The 19,681-nt window shown below is 38.6% G+C and overlaps 1 protein-coding gene across 1 annotated transcript; it reads right to left on the bottom strand.

Moving 5' to 3' along the window:
- Positions 1-484: 484 nt before the first annotated feature.
- On the bottom strand, positions 485-19,670 carry FKBP10 (FKBP prolyl isomerase 10). The gene is made up of 10 exons (XM_075177168.1): positions 19,178-19,670; positions 12,365-12,510; positions 11,883-12,072; positions 11,388-11,533; positions 9,865-10,054; positions 9,408-9,553; positions 7,659-7,848; positions 6,805-6,947; positions 2,036-2,199; positions 485-1,296 (listed from the first exon to the last, which is right to left on the bottom strand). The coding sequence occupies exons 1-10, from the start codon at positions 19,441-19,443 to the stop codon at positions 1,111-1,113; spliced, it is 1,767 nt and encodes a 588-aa protein (XP_075033269.1). The 5' UTR covers positions 19,444-19,670; the 3' UTR covers positions 485-1,110.
- Positions 19,671-19,681: the final 11 nt, after the last annotated feature.

Genomic DNA, 19,681 nt, shown 5'->3' with positions numbered 1-19,681 from the left:
CAAGATTTGCTACGCTTATGAGATAGAACTAATGACAAGTATTTTATGGAACATGTCTGTCTCTTTCTACAAAACCTGGATTCATTGGACCCAGTTCAATAATGCTCCTCCCCCATATTCTAATTGCTCTGCCCTCTGCCACAGGAATCCTTTACTCTTCTCTCTGTCCGAGAGGCTCCCCCCATCTCATTCCTTTCCTCCCCTCACTGTACTCATCCAAAAATCAAGTATCATACTGCTCACGCCCTTGCTATATGCTGCTCCTTTAGTTTTATTTTATTTTTATGTGTATATGCTGTCTGCATTCCTCTGCGAAGGATGGGATTTCACTTTTGTTTACAACCTATTTATATTTGTTTTTCACTTTGATGCTATAAAAAAAAAAAGTTTAAAAAAATAAAATAAAATCTCATTGTCTATAAAGAAACAACTTCTACATGACCTTGATTATAGCTGAAAGTTGGGCATGCAGAAAAAAAGATCATTTTCATATTCAACCACTTATTTTAATACAATATTTTCATTGCAAAAATAATTACATTTACATCTTGTTGTGTAACAATATCTGCGGTTGTAGGTTTCTGGAGTTCCGGAGACAGTCATGGGGATGTTTTTGGATGCCTGCTATGTGCAATGTCACTGAAGGATAAAAATTGATTGGAAACACTTCGGAATAGAGAAAGCAATAGACTATTTTGTGATCATGTAAAATATGAAGAGGCAGTACCCACTAACTGTGGGCAAAAGAAACAAAAATTGGAAATACAGTATGACACTGGAAGTTGCAATGACTCTTTCACTTCTTGCAGTGATGAGCAGTCCATCAAAGCTGCTTAGAGTACAGGATGAGTTAATGCATAATGCGCTAACTTCACAATTTGGACTTTATTCTGCATATCTGCCAGATTATCCCCTCACAATCAGAAGTGCATGTAGCACCTTGCTCTGCAACATGTTACAGCCTCCCTTTCTCTAAGAGGGTTTAAGCAGCTTCAGAAGTCACAGCCCATACTAAAGTGCATAAAGCACCCTTTTTGGCTGGTTGTATCATGAGTAGGACTGGCTTCTTAAAGTTTCCTGGCTGCCTCCCTACTGTCAGTACTGAGCTTCCTATAGCTCTTCATGAATGTTCTCTAACTCCTCCTCTGTCTTCAGTTTCAGCTCATCTGCCGTGATCTTATTATCTTTGTTGCGGTCCTGGTTAATAAACATGTCGGCAGTGGACTTCTCCCGATCTACTCCTGGTAGAAACCGTCCCTTCCCTTCCTTTACCTGAGCCTTCAGAAAGGTGGAAAACTGGAAACAGAAAATCATGACATTGTAATTTTTTGAAATACCACATAGTATTTAGCTATACCTTTACAGTGCATGTTTAAGTCACCTCCCATGGTCTAATATTCCTTTTTAAATTTGTTGGCACTTGCTAACCTAGAGATATTAAGTAGCTTCAAGGCAAGCTGACTGCAACTATTTAGTGTTGTTTCAATGTAGTCCACAGACCCTTTTGAACTGTGCAAGACAGCCAGGTTTTTATGCAACTTCACAAGTGACGGTAATAGGCCATAAACATCTACTTTATATTAGATACCTTTTGTCCATCTTGGTGCATTTTCAACTAGAAGCAAATATACACCTACACATACAAATCAGTGTACATAAAACTACAATAGGAGAATCACACATGTGATAGTAGGCAGTACTTTGAAAAATAAAATGCTACATCAGACATGCACATATATGTCTCAGACCAAACAAACCTAGTGCTAGACCTGCCAACATGCCACAAAATTCTCTTTACCCAAATTTCCCACTTAAGTTAGGCATTTACTCAGGCTGGTCTAATTGATTAGGGATGTTGGAAACCTAACATGAATTCATTCAGCATAGGTGACTGCAATAGTAAATTAAGTGTGAAGTTCAGAAGCAAAGCATTTTGCACCAGGAGGGGAGTCTGCATGCTAAGAAGAATAGGTGCATTGGCGCAACTTAAAATGCTCTGCAGCTCCACACTTTCCCCAGTATGCGATACACATACCTCTTCCAAAGGAACCTCTCCATCCTTGTTTAGGTCCATTTCCTCAAAGAGGTTTTCAGGAGTTTCACCAAGCCAGATAAACAGATAACCCTCTGGGATCCCTTCTTCCCGATGGTGCAGTTCTAAATCAAATTTCATTACAGCACTGGGAGGCACACCTCGAGCTGCAATAGCAAAACAGAAAATATTCAAGCGATAAATCTCGAGTCTGTATTCTGAGCTCTACATAAAATAAAGAATAACATGCCAAAGTACTAGACAGATATAAATATCTAATGTACAACAAAATTGGTGCCAAATACATACAGAAGAGAAAGCTTCACCCACTCACCGCATACACACAAAGGTGAAGACAGTAGAAAGACCATGCATGCATCTTGATGCAATTTTGCTCTGACTGGTACTTGAAGTTGGTACTGTAATTGCTGGTGGTGTGCTCCACATAGCATTTGTAAATCACTTTTCTGAGTTCTGGTGAATTCAGTTCTCTACAACCACCTATGAGTATGTAACCGTAATGTACACCTGTTACATATATATAGTGGTCTGTGTCAAACTACTATATATAATGCAAAACAGTCCATCAATCAACTAGGAACCAGTGACATCATTAAAGCAGAAGGGGATTGGCTCCGCACCAGGTTGTGACCTTCCTCACTATTAATGTTTATATATTACTGTATTGTGAGGGGGTGCTTCATTCAACATTTAGTTATCACATAGAAGAGAAAAAAAGACGAGTTGAATCTTGAAGCACTCTGGGACTTTACAAATTACAACTTTAATTTCAGAATAAGGAATTGTCTGCGCCTGCTAGGAAGGTTTTCATCCACTGTAGGTGTTCTTCCTTGGGCATGATGGCATATGCAAGATCTTCAACTACATTTACTCAATCTGTGGGATCGCAATCCAACTTCTGTAGATGAAAACATCTGGCTTACAAATAAAACAAGTAAGCCTCTAGGATGCTGGCAGAATCCAAGACTTAAAGTTCAGAGAGTGCCCTCTCACAACCAATCTGGATCGTGTTCACTCCAGCATTCCAAAAGTTGTATCTTAAGACACAAACATCTCAGGATTGTTTTCCATAACTAGACAGTAGTTGCTTTCATAAACTACTAAGGTGGAACAAGAAGGAAGACCATGATGACAGAAGTGTCCACAGTCATTACCTGGGCAAAAGAAAAATTTAATTTCACACACTGCTACATGTAGCAGGCAAAAACAACAGACTATCTTAGTTGATGCCAAGTCCATCATGGAGAATGGGTCTTGCACAGGATTTTCAACTAGTAGAGACATTTGGGCTCCCTCAAATAGAGCTGATGATGACATATGCCAACAGTTATACCAGAATGAAGGGAATAAATGGTCTTTTAGTTCTATGGAACTTTCAACTAGGCTATGTCTTCCCTCCTTTTCCTCTCATTGCCTGCATGCTACAGAAAGTCAAGAAAGCAGCAGCAGAGGTAAGAGCAGTGCTTCTGATTCTGGAAATGCTACATATCAAATCAATAACCTTGTCTTTGATGGCATGTAAATTGATTGGTTGTTGTCAAGATGCAAGGGGTTCTCATATAAAGTTATTGAGGTAATTCTAAAAGCCAGAAAGCAAAATTTGTCCTCAACTTATTATAGGATTTGGAAGACGTTAATGCTGTGGTGTAAACCTAATTCATTTGATTCTGCTTCTGCTACCATTCCACAAAATCAGGTTTTTTTTCTTAATGATAGATTGGCCAGGGCTTTGTTTGCATTATCCTTTTAAAGCAACAAAAATAATTAGACCTCATATCAAGCCTTTCACTGCACCTTGAGATTTAAATATGATACTAGATGTTTTAACATTTGATTCCCTTGAGCCTTTGTAGGAAGTATCACTCAAATGGCTGACTTTTAGAGTGGTATTTCTGGTACCAATAACAGCTGCCAGTCGAGTGGGAGAACTACATGCATTATGGTATAAGGAACCTTTTCTAAAGATATATGGACAAAGTAGTACTGCAAACCAGTGGAGATGGATCGAAGAGGTCATTGAGGCTTACAAGAGGAACAGATGTAGAATGTGCCCTTATTACTTCTGGCACCTCACAAGGGTGGTAGCGCCCTCCTGGTCTTGGAAAGCTCAGGCCTCAGCAGAAGATTTAGGCAAGACAGCAGGGTGGTCCTCACTTTACACCTTTAAAGGACATTATCTTTTGGATGTAGCATCAACTGAAGCTCAATTTGGAAGGAAAATCCTTTACACAGTGATTCAATATCAATAAAAAAAATACAAAAAAACTTTTTTGTAGCAACTACTGTTGATTGTGTTAACCCACCATTTTCATATATTGCTTGTGTACAATCCATACGTTACGGCTGCCATGAAGTTTTTAAAAGGAAATAGAATAATTACTGTCCATTTTATTGCTTTGAAATACTCCATGGCAGCTGGATATTCCCACTCGTGCTGTTTGTTTATGTTTTTGTAGGACAGCTTGGGAAGATTCTCAAAGACACCAAATAGAAGGATTAGTCACAGTATATGCCTTCCTTGGTGTTCCCTTTTTTCCTTGTCAGCGGACTAAGGAATTAACCCATACATTACGTCTGTCATGAAGTATGTCAAAGAAATAAAACTAACAGTAAGGGGCATATTCAGTTCTTGGAGTTACAGCCAAAAATCCCACGGCGCGTGCACTATTACCATTATTACGGTAATAGTGCACGGAAATATTATTACGGTAGTTTTCTCCCTGCTTTTCAGCTCGCGACTGGAATCCAGCTTACTATTACCGTAATAACGGTAATAGTTTTCACGCCGCAGAAAAACGCGAGAATTGAATATGCCCCAAAGAATTCAATTTATTTAGCTTTAAGTATGAAGTAAGAAAAACACCACTTAATTTATCATAGCTCTTAGCACCCATTTTTAAGTGTGCCAGATTACTCCTTTAAATGATACAATAGATCATCATCACCATTTATTTATATAGTGCCACTAATTCCGCAGTGCTGCACAGAGAACTCATTCATATCAGTCCCATAGGGGCTTACAGTCTAAATTCCCAAACACACACACACACACACACACACACACAGACTAAAGTCAATTTTGTTAGCAGCCAAGTAACCTACTAGTAGGTTTTTGGAGTGTGGGAAGAAAGCAGAGCACCCGGAGGAAACCCACGCAAACACGGGGAGAACATACAAACTCCACACAGATAAGGCCATGGTCGGGAATTGAACTCATGGCCCCAGTGCTGTAAGGCAGAAGTGCTAACCACTAAGCCACTGTGCTGCCCATGCAACTATCCCCTAGATGTATACTAGAGTCTTCATTATTCTACAACATGTGAATTGTTTGTATCTTTACATTTAGATAGAATACTGTCTCAAATACTAATATTCCTAGTTGTGCAAAGATTTGCTGCTAGAAACCATTTAGCATGGTCTCATAAAAATACCACGTCAACAATTATCTATTTGTGGCATATGTTTATACAAGCATAGCTTAAAACGTTGAGTAATCCCAGCATCAAATCAATATTTGTATAACTCATTGGGTAAATTGCAAAGCAATTACTTCCATATTTTATCAGTTTGCGTTTATTTGCATTCATGTACATTAAACTACTTTTTAGAGATAACAAGCAGTCTGTATTTAAACTGAAATGCACATTTGAATACCCAAACATAATAACCAGACAGTTTGTGAGTTTGTGGCATTGTGAAGACCAAACTGAAGTCCAAACCTCCTTGGAGACCAACCTTAGTTTGAAAATAGTCTTTTTCCACAAATCAACACTAACCCCCAGTTAATATTCTACTTGAAGAAGACGTGTTCCACTGCGATTGGTAAATACTTAAAAAGTAGAACGGCCTGGAAACATCTGTTTTTGACATTTTGACTATTTATTGAGCCAGGAAACAAAATGAGCTCATGTTAACTCAAATGTACGGAGAATACTCTTAACCATGCTCATAAACTAGTCTGGCCAACCTATTTTTCCAAATGTGACAAAATACAGGTGTCTGTCCCAAAAACAGGTAGGGATGATGCATTTATTTAGTAGGTGATTCAGATTCTAAAGGGAATGGTGTTTGAAGATTTCCATATGAATTATCATCCAGAACGCACACTCATTGAAATGCAGTCACCACTTGTGTTGTGCTCAAGCAGATGTTCAAAATTCAACAAGTTAACATTGATTACTGTATAATTACTTTATAGTCACAGATTATCCCAAATCAGACTAATTTTAATGGTGTGATGCCACTTAAGTTGCCCTCTACAAATTTACCAACCAGTGAACAGTATGTGCAATTAGCAATTACTGTACACAGTCAAAAGTTGGATTTCAGCAGTTATTTCAGAAAAGTAGTTTGAACAATGGCACCCATCCACCAACGCATGTGTGGCCAACCTGGTCACTGAGCTAGTGCCTTGGCCACTCCAGCCAAATGATCATATTGCAATGTATGTGGGCATCATTAATAATACCACATAGTTGTCATTATATCACTATACAGGAAATCAGTTGTGGTTCATGTTACACTATAGTAATACAGGCATTAGCTCCTATAATGACTGAATATTAATCTCTCATTGACCAGGTGAAAGGTGAATTATAGCGTTCATGCTCTTATACTTGCCTTGCTCTAATATTGAAAATATTTTTTTTTCCATGTAGTATCTATGCATTTAAGTATCACGGCCTTTCCAAAGCTTTTTAGATTGTCTAATTCCTAGCCTTTCTCAAGAACAATAAAAGGAGAACACTCACCTCCACTCTCTCCGTGTCCCAGATGGGGTGGCACAATGACCGTCCTCCTCTCTCCAACACACATTCCCAGCAGACCCATATCCAGACCATCTATAACTTTATTCATTCCCACAGAGACCTGCTGTGGATTTTCAAAATCCTGCCTGGAACATAAAGAATTGTTAACATCGTTTAACAGGCAAGCCACTTCTATCGCCATTGGAATGATAATGTAATGGTGTTGCAGAAATGTCCACCTGGCACATAGGAATAAGACTGCTTTTCCTGAGATTTAATTAAAGTAGTTTTTTTTACCCTTACCACCATTATTCTCGCCTTTAGCTGGAACGCTGGTGGGTCCCTCTGCAAGGAGCGTCATCATTTGCTTAATATAACAGCCAAATAGTACTTAGGGTGACCAGGGATCCCTGCTGGACAGCTTGTTCAGGATGGGTAGAAATGCCATCCTGATTGGTACTAATCCAATTTAAAAGTCTGTCCTTTAAAGCCTGTGCATTGGAACCCTCCTTGTACTTGTACATATTGTTACAGATGCTGTCCCGCAGAGGTCACTGATTACTGGTACCATGCTATATTGAGCAAACTGTGGTGGTCCCATGGAAGTGGACCATCAATGATGTACTTCACCCAAAACTCCTTTAATTGAACTTTGGTTAATTCAGTCAGAGTACAAAGTAAGTAGTAAATATGTAAGCAGATTAAGACCTCAAGGATTAAATAGGTAACATCTATGGTTCTGTAAGAACGGTATGAAGTATTAAGTGTGGATGAAAGAATTATGCTTGGAGTTTAAAACTACAAAGATAAATTGTCCCTGGTCAGGTATGGCCAGTTGGATGGTTAGAGGTACTCACGATGAGAATAGCAAGGTTCCATCCAGCAGGGAGCAGTTATAGTGATACATGATGAAGTCACCCTTTTTGGTGGTAACATTGCACTCCTCTGGTTTGTAGGTCACTTCGATATCTACAGAGTCCTTTGGATTGTGGAAGTCAATCACATGGACATTGAAAATCAGCACAGCAGATCCAGGAATACTATCCCCTAGTGAAAAGAAATAACATTTATATTAAAAAAACAAAAACAGGTAACATTGGGTAGGAGCTGCGCCATAAATGGTCTTTGGATGAATATATTAGTGCCTATAGACTGTGGTCAACAAAATACTGGGTTAAAACTCTACTACAGAAGGCGTGAAGATCTTACATACTTTATTTTTTTCAGTAGTTAGAGGGCCACAACGCACCAACCTCTGCTACATAGCAATAATAGTTTCTACCAAAGTCTAAACCATTTGCATGATACAGAATATCTTGACGTAGACAGATACTTGTTCAGTTTTACTCCAGAACTATTGAATGAAGGCTATTGACAGGTGCTTTGTATACCCGCCACTTACATGATCTGTTTGCCTGCATATAGTTGTCAATGTAAACACAGAGTTTGTTACATACTTGAGCTGGTATGCGCCCACAGGGTTTTCAGAGCTTATGCTATGAGCAGACATATAGATCATATAAACTCAATTTCCAAGAACAAAAATATGCAGACTTATCTGGCGAGGTAAAAATAATGGGACCAGCGCTCAGGTAGTAGGGAGGAGTCATGTCATGTAGCCCTTTCGACAACATAAAAAGAAATAAAAAAATAATAATAATATTATGGGACTAGTACTTAGGTAGAGGAAAAATATATAGGTGTATATATTTTATAGTAGTATTTAGTGTTTGAATGTCCTAGATAAGGGTTGGTCCCAAATGTTCAGTGGCTGTGTGCCAATCACATGGTAATTTGTAGGAATTGAAATTGGATAAAGTATAATAATAATAGCATAGAGAGGGTCAAGATGTTATTGCATGAAAACATGTCTTAAGGTTGGAAAACACTGGTAGTAGCACATTAAAAAATGATGGGTAAAGGGGGATGTAATGAATAAATAAGCTTTAACAGTATTTTGACAGCAAACTAATACAATTAAATTAAATTATAAATTACATTTAATGTTTAACAAAAAAAGATACAATAGGATAGTGATCCAAGTGGAAAATTGAGGGTGAGGATAATGGGGCTGCGTTCTAGTAAAGTCCAGTAATGATCAGATGGAAACTATGTGTAGATAAGTAGTTATCTACTAGTCCCAACAAATGGAGTAGGCTCTTGGTTCTCAAACCATTGGTCAGCGAGTCCACATTAATTGTGGGAGCTGGTTGCACTTAATCCATAATTATAAATGAGATGATTTTTTTCACATTGATAAACTGCACAATACAATTAATCTTACTCTGCATAATGGATTATGTGTATACCATGTCTACTTAATTATTGGACTTTACATGTGTATAGGTGGCTATAGTGCATGAAGGATCACTGACAATGTACCACATGTGGCGTGCCTCTGTGCACCTACTCAAAATCAAAATGTCCCTGGAAATAGTTTACAATATTACCAAATATGTAGCTTGTACTGCAACCTTGAATATGCACATACTGTCATTAACATGATATCACCCACTAAGTTAGAAAGGTGGAGATATGATATTCCAATGAATCTGAACACATGCACTAAATGAGATATGGATGTACACATAATAATAGTCACTTACCTACGCCATTCTCCCCATAACCAAGGTGAGGTGGGATGACTATTTGCCTCCACTCCCCTATGCAGACACCTTGTAGGCCGGCATCCATACCTGGGATAATATACCCCATTCCAATGTATGTGTTGTATGTTGTATTTCTAGAGTAGCTGAAGAGAAGGATAAAACAACATGTTAGATATAACAACTAGACTTTTCCATGCTTATCCATCTTGGTGATATACATGGCAAAAGCTACTACAAGGTCCAATGACAGGTCCACCCTTTTCCATCAGTATTATTAACATTTATTTATATAGCACCAGCATACTACACGGTTTACAATTGGGATCAAACAAAATAAAATCCTAAAGGAGCGGTTTGATAAGCAAGATTACATTGGTGCCAACTATTGCTCAGTGATATTTTCTCAACCTTGTCATGGTTTGCAAGAATTATTATGATCACATATGAAATTTACCTGGAATCAAACAAGACTCCGTTCATGAGGGTGCCATTGTAGTGGTAACGGACATAGTCTCCTGTAACAGCCTTGCGCTGACAGGCCTGGGGGATAACTTGGTTCTGCAGAGTAATCCCATCTTTGGGGTTGTGAAAGTCTATCAGAAGAACATGGAACACCAGGGAGGCGTGTGGTGGTATGATTGTTCCTAGAAAGAGGACAAAAAAAACAGGAGAAAAAGCCAAATTGTTACAGACAATTGGAAAACTTTTCAATCTTACTCTGCCATTTTTTCCTAGCATCATTCCAAATATCCCTCAACTAGCCATGTCAACCAATTTCAAGCTATTCCCTTAATGTTTAGCACATCTCCTTCTCATGTTCAAATCTTTGGGCTTATTGTATAAAAAATATTTATAAAAAGAGGGGCAATGGGATATTTTACAAAAAAAAAAAAAGTCTTAACTGTGAACACCTCCATCAGTATAGGCATCATTTTTAGCATAGTTTATTTATTTTGTATTGAAACTGTATGCTGTAATTCTATTAAAAAAAAATCTAATCCACACCTATTTTCAACTTCATTAGCGTATAGTTTCATTGACATAACTTAATAGAATATGACAATAAAATTGAAACTCTTATTTCATATTTGGTCCAAGTTGTTTTTATGGAATTACTCCTTCTTGTGACAACTACTTGTGCTCCAGTTGGCAAGCACTAGTAGTGGTGGGTATAAACGGCAGCCACTAATGTCACAGCCTTGGAAGAACTCTAGCTATTTACTGTTCAATTATAAATGAATCGGATAGGTCCAAATATACATTATTTGTCTGCATCACTCCTGACACTCAAGAAACAGTTAAGATATGCAGTTGTAGCACAGCCACAAGGATTTGTAATTTTTCAGGTCACCTGACCTCACTCACAATTTTACTTACAAGCTGGAGCAAACTACAGAGGATATCCTTGTTGTAGGATTAGGACCATTCACTACTGGGGGTAAATGTATCAAGCTGCGATTTTCCAGCGGGTTTGAAAAGTGGAGATGTTGCCTACAGCAACCAGATTCTAGCTACCATTTTGTAGAATGTACTAAATAAATGATAACTAGAATCTGATTGGTTGCTATAGGCAACATCTCCACTTTTCAAACTTGGCGGAAAATCGCAGCTTGATACATTTACCCCCTAGTTTGCGTTTGGGTTACATAACATGACACATTGGAGGGGTTTTCACTTCAGGATGTTATGGTTTTGGATTACAATTTTGTGTCACACATTATGCACTGTGGCAGCTAAACTTTGCCCTGGTGTGGACTTACGTCATTGTGCCTGTGGTACATACATTAGACTACAAACTCTACTGAGGTAGGGCCTAAATATTATTTTCTGATTGTACAGTACAGAACTGTTAGCACTAAATTAAGGATAATAGAAAATAATGTCAGAACTGTTTAATAAAAGGCACATTTAGACTATTTCTAACACAGAGGACATATCTTTAATGAATTTCTAAATATGACCATTTAGAATAATTACCATATCCCTTTTCTCCGTAGCCCAAATATGGTGGGACGATGACTTTCCTTGTCTCTCCAGCACACATGCCCAATAGACCTTGATCCATGCCTTTAATTAGCCATCCTGATCCCACGTACGTATCATATGTGCTAGAACGACTGTAGCTATAGGGAAAAGTAATAGTTATATAAATTGAATTGCTTTACTCAGTCATGGAGAGATTTAATATTTTGCCATGTCATTATACATGACGATAAAAAAAAACTTTCTGAACTGATCATGGGAATATTGAATGCAGACCCACAAGATGCTATAATAAATTAATTAATAGAGATTGAAAAGGTCTTCATATTTCTACTTGCAAGCTATGAGGGAACTTGGTAACATAGTCTTATCATTTGAGTAATGAAGAATCACCAATATACAAACAACCTATGTTGTAGGTTGTAAATGTCAAGAATTTAAGCAGGTGAAAGTACTTGAAGAGACGAAAGCTAACAACTTGGCTTTTACCTTGAGTCAAAGAATGTTCCATCCAAGAGAGTGCCATTATAATGATATCTGACAAAGTCAGTGTCCAGAACCGTCCTGTTACATTGGCTGGGTTTCTCTAGAGTTGTGATCTGCACCTCATCTTTTTTGTTCCAAACGTCTACCAAAATGATGTCAAAGTAGAGTGTAGCATCGGCTGGTATCATCCCGGCTGGAAAAGAAACAGTGAAGGATTACGGGAACTATAAAAACCTTGTTTTCTTTTGTGTAATTGGGAAATGCGTATGTAAGGGTTATCAGAATAGTAAATACCGACATATTAGCATGTGCTATAGAAAGTTGAATAAATAAATTTGCCAAGATATCAAGTTGGATGCCAGATATTTTATCCCATGGTTAGATATGTATTATTAAACTAAGATATATAATGCCCAAAAGGTAGTGAACTACAGATAAGAGATACAATTTTAAAAAAAAGCATGCTAATCATAGATTGTACTTACGCACTCCTATGCTTCCATATCCCAGATGTGGGGGTACAACTAGCTTTCTTCTCTCGTTCACACACATACCCAGAATGCCTCTGTCCAAACCTGTGATAAGACGTCCCACTCCAACATATCCTGCTACGGCAATCCCTCTGTCGTAACTGCATGGAGACGAGAGACACCAGAATTAGGTTATGTTTATTTACGTATATGGCATGATGCCATAACTATTGACATTCTGTATGCTACAGTAATGGAAGAATTTGTATTACTGAACATGATTTGAAATATTTTAAAAACAGTACTTACCTTTATTAGCAAGCTTGCAACAAGCATTATGGGCTCATTTGATAAGATGGTACAAAAAACATACCTGCCAACAGTTTTGATTTTGTTATGGGTTTTTTGCGCCCAAAAGTGGAGCAGCCTAATGAGTCCCAATTGTTGACATGATTGACATATAAATAATTTCAATGGTCCTAATTTTGGCAGGATGGTCATAAAGCACAGCAACTAAAAGTGGAGGGGATCTGCATTTTTTTTTTTAGGGGGAGGGTCAGGTAATGTGAATGTAGTGGTGTAGATCAGTATGGTCCAATTGCCAAAAGTGTTAAACCTATGTTGCCAATCTGAGAATGTGGAGCAACACATACCAAACCAGGTATTAGCTTTCATTAGTCTGGATAAACTAGATTGCTAAAAGCTGATTTATGATTGGTACAGCACATTATTGCTCTTTGCACAGTTTTATGAAGTAATCCCCCATTAGAGCAGATATAATAGCAATGAATTTAGTTGTAAATTGTGTGTTGAGCTACAGAAGCCAGTTAGACAATGAAAGCAAAGGTCTGATTGGATGCTACTGTATTACACTGATCGTGGCTCCCAGCTTTCACCATCAATAGACTTTCTATTGTACAGTAGATTTGAACAGGAGAAAGGATTGTCTTCCACATAGAATATAGACAATGTCTCCCCAATTTTCATTGCACCTACCTAAAAATGAAGCAAACAATAGCAAGTACTTAACCAGCCCTCACTCTTCCACCCCTTGTCTTCCCTCTTGAATAAGTTATGACATTAATGTTGTTCCATTCTGTTAATATTATTTGAATATCTTATGTCTCTCATTATTTTTCACTTATCAACATGTGATAATTCTGTGTGTCCCAAAACAATGTTTGTACGATGACTATTAACTTGTGGAAAATAATTTAAAAAAATGTAAAAAAAAAAATACAACGTCATTTATCTCTTGAACAAGATCCTAAAACGTTCATCTATGTAACTTCTGTAAGTAGCTCCTTAATATATACAAATATAGAATACATAAAAAGAGACTACTGTGAGATCTAATGAAAACTAGTTATCTTAAGTCATTATCTCTTTAATTTGATCTTCTCTTCACTGTACTGTATGAGTCAGGGGACAGACCAGTATGTACATGTTAATTAGCATTTTCACAGATTTACATTGTCTATCCTGCCCCTACCTTCAGAGATATATGCTGTTGACCCTAGAGCATATGTTGAGCTGAAGGTCACACAAGAGGCTATCATATTGTAATCCCCTGTAGATCTATTGCATGGAGGGTGTTATAGGTCTGAACATGTTCTGGTGATGTGAATATGTACAGTATATTCAGGTTTTTACACGCTCACCACTCATAGCTCTTGCATTCTTTCATAATCATCTTGAAGTTCCCTTACCATTCTTGGCAATGAGAGTATGCCAGGCTATTTAATCTAATGACAATATACTCAGAGTATGCACATAGGATGAGGGGTGGGGGGTGTTACAGGTACCCATATCCCCTCTTGACCAAGAAGATTTCTTTGAATATTAGGAGATGCTGCTACCTTGTAATTTCTATCACTACACAAGCATTTACAAAGTACCGCAATTTATAAGCTTTCCAGAGCAGATTGTATAAAACCAGTACCACCTATGTTATTAATACAAGGGAATTTATAGATGAAACAAAATGCATACTTGCTAACTCTCCCGGAATGTCCGGGAGACTCCCGAAATTCAGGTAGATCTCCTGGACTCCAGAGAGAGCAGGCAAATATCTCGCGAACGGCCTCTTGCTGTCAAAATGACGCGATTCGCAATGAATCGCATCCTTTTGGCCCCGCCCCCTTTGTTGGCAAAAGGTTGGCAAGTATGACAAAATGGTGTGTCCAAAAAACATCTTTGCGCCAATCCAAATATACCTACACATGATGCCATAGTGAGAAGACATTTTCTTTTGCGCTGGTGGAGCGGCATGTTTCATTGCAGACCATAAAGCATACAAATTTGCACTTAAATTGTATGATTGAAGTCAAATATGACACCATGAAAGGCAACTGACAACAAGGAAAGTTACACAAAATGGAGGACTCAGATACTAATTAATAGCGGGATTTTCTATGACAGTCGAGGATTCTGAAAATGTGATTTAGTGCCATGGTATGACTATGCATTTTTACACCATATTTTCATTAAAATGTCTTTACAGAGTAGAAATAATCTTTATTCATTAAAAATATTTTTTTCACAATGATTTGTTAAGAAAATAGACCACCAGTGAAGATGGAATTGGTTGACTATTTTAATTGTGCTCTATAATAATGTCCTTTTATTGTGTCATTAATTAAAAGTAAATACATTTTAAAGGTGCTTGTAATAAAGGTACATGTTAATGGATTCTTTTCACTTTAACAGTTAATGTAACCAAACCCCGTGAGATCCTCCCTGTGAACCCCCATCATTCATCGTACTTAGCAGAGTCCCAGCACTCACATATACATGTGACCTCTGTTGAGATCTGAGCAGCACTAAAGGTGATCTCCTGAGGTCCCACATATATGCGAGGGCTGGCACCCTGCCAAGTACAATCACTAAGGGGAGCTCAGAGGATGGTTGCCACCAAAGTACTATTATTACAGAGGAAGGGAATTTGGTTGTATTAACATTCAGGGACTCATTTAGGGTTAGGAGCAAATCCAGCTAAAGGGTACAAATTTGTATCTAAACAAATCATTTTATGATGCAGGGGGTGTAAATAAAAGGGGTTTTTTTCATTCTAAGAAAATGTTGCATGTAGCACACAAATATGGGACAGCTTTAGATTTATATTTGAGCTAGGACATGCCTCGTGTCAAATCCCCCCTCCCCCCAGAGCACAACCTGGTTTTTGCCAAGGAGTAAAATGGCACCTTCGAGCTGGATTTACTCCTAGCTCAATGCCCTTAGTGTGAAAACCTATTTAAAAATATTATTATTGTATATTTTTCCTTTAGATTCATTCTTTAAAAATGACCATCAAATGTCCGAAATATCACATGATACATGGCAGCACGGTGGCTAATTGGTTAGCACTTCTGCCTCACAGCACCAGAGTCATGACTTCAATTCCCGACCATGGCCTTATCTGTGAGGAGTTTGTATGTTCACCCCGTGTTTGCGTGGGTTTCCTCTGGGTGCTCCGGTTTCCTCCCACACTCCACAAACATACTGGTAGGTGAATTGGCTGCTATCAAATTGACCCTAGTCTCTCTCTCTGTCTGTGCATGTATGTTAGGGAATTTAGACTGTAAGCTCCAATGGGGCAGGGACTGAGTTCTCTGTACAGCGCTGCGGAATTAGTGGCGCTATATAAATAAATGATGATGATGATGGGAGTAGTTTATATAGTATCACATTTGTTTGCACACATTGAGTTTCTCTAGAATTAAGTTCTTCAGATTTGTCTGAGGTAAATTACGCATTTTAAGTCCACCCGAGAAGTCATTCTGACAGGTTTGTCTGTTGTGAAGATGCCATAGGCCAATGATGGGAAAACCCAATATATTCCATGGGCCATATGTGCGACCCTCCAACCTCTAAGAGGGACGCACATTACCCTTAATTTCAGGAATTAAAAAGTAGCCCAAAGACAACCTTGGCATGCTCACATCACTCATCCTAAAACTGTCTCCACATGCCCCTCACGTGCTCCAAAATGCTACTGTTTGCCCATCACTTGCTCCAAAATGCCACTCACACCACCCACTAGCCACAAAATCTACATGCACTCAGACTCCCAAAAGTACTCTGAAACTCTACCCTCATGCTACACAGACCTCTCCACATGCCCCTAACTAGCCATTCAGACCTCCCCACATGCCCCACAAACCTCACCACATGTCACTTACATGCCCATCAGACCTCATAACATGTCACTTATATGCCCATCAGACCTCCCCCCCACATGCCCCTTGCATACTTCTCAGGCCTCTCCCACTTATACATACTGTTACAGCTGGAACCTGCATTGGAATAATGGAGAGCATGCGGTGCAGAGCACACTGCGCACCCTCCTCCTCCAGCTTCATGCGTGTCGTCCCTGTGTTGTGCAGAGGTCACGTGATGCAGAAGTCATCTGCTTCCCTTCAATTTTATAGTCTGCTTTATAACAAAAGTAGCGAATAAGTCAGATCAGGAGCAGCTGGTGGAGGGCCGCATGTAAAGGCTCTCTGGGTCGCCTATGGCCCATCACTTCCATCACTTCCTTAGGCACGGTGGCTTAGTGATTAGCACTTCTGCCTCACAGCGCTGGGGTCATGAGTTCAATTCCTGACTATGGTCTTATCTGTGTGGAGTTTGTATGTTCTCCCTGTGTTTGCGTGGGTTTCCTCTGGGTGCTACAGTTTCCTCCCACACTCCAAAAACATACTAGTAGATTAATTGGCTGCTATCAAAAAAAATTGACCCTAGTCTCTCTCTCTATGTGTGTATGTTAGGGAATTTAGACTGTAAGCTCCAATGGGGCAGTGACTGATGTGAAGGAGTTCTCTGTACAGCGCTGCAGAATCAGTGGCGCTATACAAATAGATGATGATGATGATGATGTGTGAACTTGTGAGGTCTATTACTTAAATAAGCTCTGCTTTTTTCCATAGTCACTGAATACCATATATTGCTATAGACTAGATGTAGCGAGGTGGTATGTTTATGATGGCGAGTTGGCAAATATTATCCAGAGCAATAATAGTTACTTATCGCTTTGGAGCCCCTGTTTTGCTTTACTGATCATGTGCAATGGGCTGGCGCATGCATGCAATATCAAACCACTTGCCATAGGCTGTTTGTGAATGCTCGGCTAACACTGCTGGGTGCTTTCTTCATTGCACGTGCATATATAATACTTTTGGGTGGGTGTTTGAGCAATTTTTTTCCCCCGTTTATGCGAGAGGGGGAATTGTCTTGTTTTATTGATGGTTAATAGCGTATACGCATGTTGCAAACAAAATAAATGGTTATAAATATGTTCGTAAGTGTATGTTATGTATGCCTGGCATACCCCATGCGCATATGTTGTGGCGCAGACTTGCAGATATGTCGCCATAGTTGTAGCTTTGCATATGGCTGCAATTTTTAATTGCAAACTATTTGCTCCTGCAATTTGGGGAGCAATTGCGGCCAACTCTGCATCAAGCCTATATTGTTCCTAAATACACACTTACAGCAGATTGCTAAATTGTACAGAAGAAAATAAATTTTCTCCTTATCCAGGATAGCTGTAGAGCAAGATAAGTGATATAGGATTTTTTTATTTTTTTTATTTAAATCAAGAACAAAATGAAACACAGAGATTAGATAAGCTTATCTCATATAGGGCAGAACAAAAATCTTGAAACTTGATATCTTTAATGACTCTGTGCTGCAGGCAATGCTTGGCACAGCCACGTCTACAAATAGAGGGCCTGACTCCCACCCAATACACATGCACGCCTTTCTTACATCCAGCTGCATAGCCTTACAGTGTTACAGCATAACACTGTAGCTACTGAATCAATCCATTATAGTATGCTGTGGAGGTGGGCTGTAAAGAGGGGAGAGGAGGGTTGAGGGGGAGGTAAAAATCAGGAACAAAGGCAATCTAACACACTTTAGAAACCGGTGTACCAACTGGATCGTCCATCGACTAGAACTTTACAAGACAAGACTTCATATACCCTGTCGTTCATGACATGTCATTTTCGCTATTGTTTTTATTTGTGTTTTCTAAAACACCAACATATGTTGCAGTGCTTCCCAAAAAGTAAACTGTAATACCAATAATGGGACATACACTGAGATTTAAGGTATACAAGTCCCTACATGGACGTACTAAAAGGATAAATATAAATACAAATAAAACCCTATTGATTTCTCTACCAGAAGTTTAGCTTTCTCCCTTGATTTACATGCAAGAGGTTAAATACCTATTTTAGTTTCCTTAAGGTTAAACAAATTATATTGTAAACACACACTAGACACTTTATTACAAAATGTTTAAAACATTAACAATGTAGCATACTAATGCAGAAATAAGAACTAGTGTGTAAACAGAATTCGATTTGATGCACAAGAAAACACACACACACACTGCCTGCCCTGTCTTGTTAATAATGTAATAAGGTTATTTTACTTGGAAATATAATACCTTTGCCCCACCCAACTTCCCCCTTCCCCGTAAAGACATCAGGCCTTATTCTTAATTATACCTAGGTCTATTAAACTGTAATAATATATTAGTAGAATTCTGTGGCCATCTCAAATGGGTGACTGATCCATATATCCACTACCTTTAGGGGAGTGCTTTGTCATCTCTCCTCTGAGTCTTCCAACACTCAGCTCCAAAAACTAACACTCTTTCCAGCACTGTTATATGCCTGGCAGGTTTAAATCTGTGTGTTACTACTACCTCTTAAAGCATTTGAAAGTTTATATCTGTCATATACAAAGAACATTTCTGTAACACTATAGCAAAAAGATAAGATAAAACAAAAAATGTATAAATTAAAAGGTGTGGAGTACCTGGCATCAAATTTTTGTCCATCCTTAAGAGTCCCGTTGTAATGGTATCTTACAAAATCTCCCATTTGCACTTCTCTCGGACAGATTTTTGGGACATCATATCTGTCTATAATTACATCTTCTAAGGGTCCGGAATCAGAGGATACACACAGGATTAGAAACTGTAACCAAACTACAAGGCTATTATAAATCATATTTGCAGGAGACCAACTGTTGTACTGCAGCTCCACTCTGATGCTTCTACTTCCTCTCCTGTGTTCTTTCATTCAGTGACAAGACTCTGGTTATAAAGGAATTTTTGTTAACGTGGAAAGGGGGGCTTCAGGCTGACTTTTTAGCTGGCTGAGGATATCTCAGAAGGGGGAGGAGACTGTGATGTATCCACAAAGAAGGGATGAAAAGAATCCAGATTCTTCTTTCCCAAGTCTGGTCCTAAAACTTAAGTTGAGAACAGAGTTTTTCCTTTCTTGTTTTTTTGTAAATGCCTGCAAGAAAAATGAAGGA

The sequence above is a fragment of the Mixophyes fleayi genome, chromosome 6 (assembly GCF_038048845.1).
Source record: "Mixophyes fleayi isolate aMixFle1 chromosome 6, aMixFle1.hap1, whole genome shotgun sequence".
Classification (NCBI taxonomy): Eukaryota; Metazoa; Chordata; class Amphibia; order Anura; family Limnodynastidae; genus Mixophyes; species Mixophyes fleayi.
The sequence above is the reverse complement of the archived record's forward strand: the minus strand, read 5'-3'. Positions and strand labels throughout refer to the sequence as shown.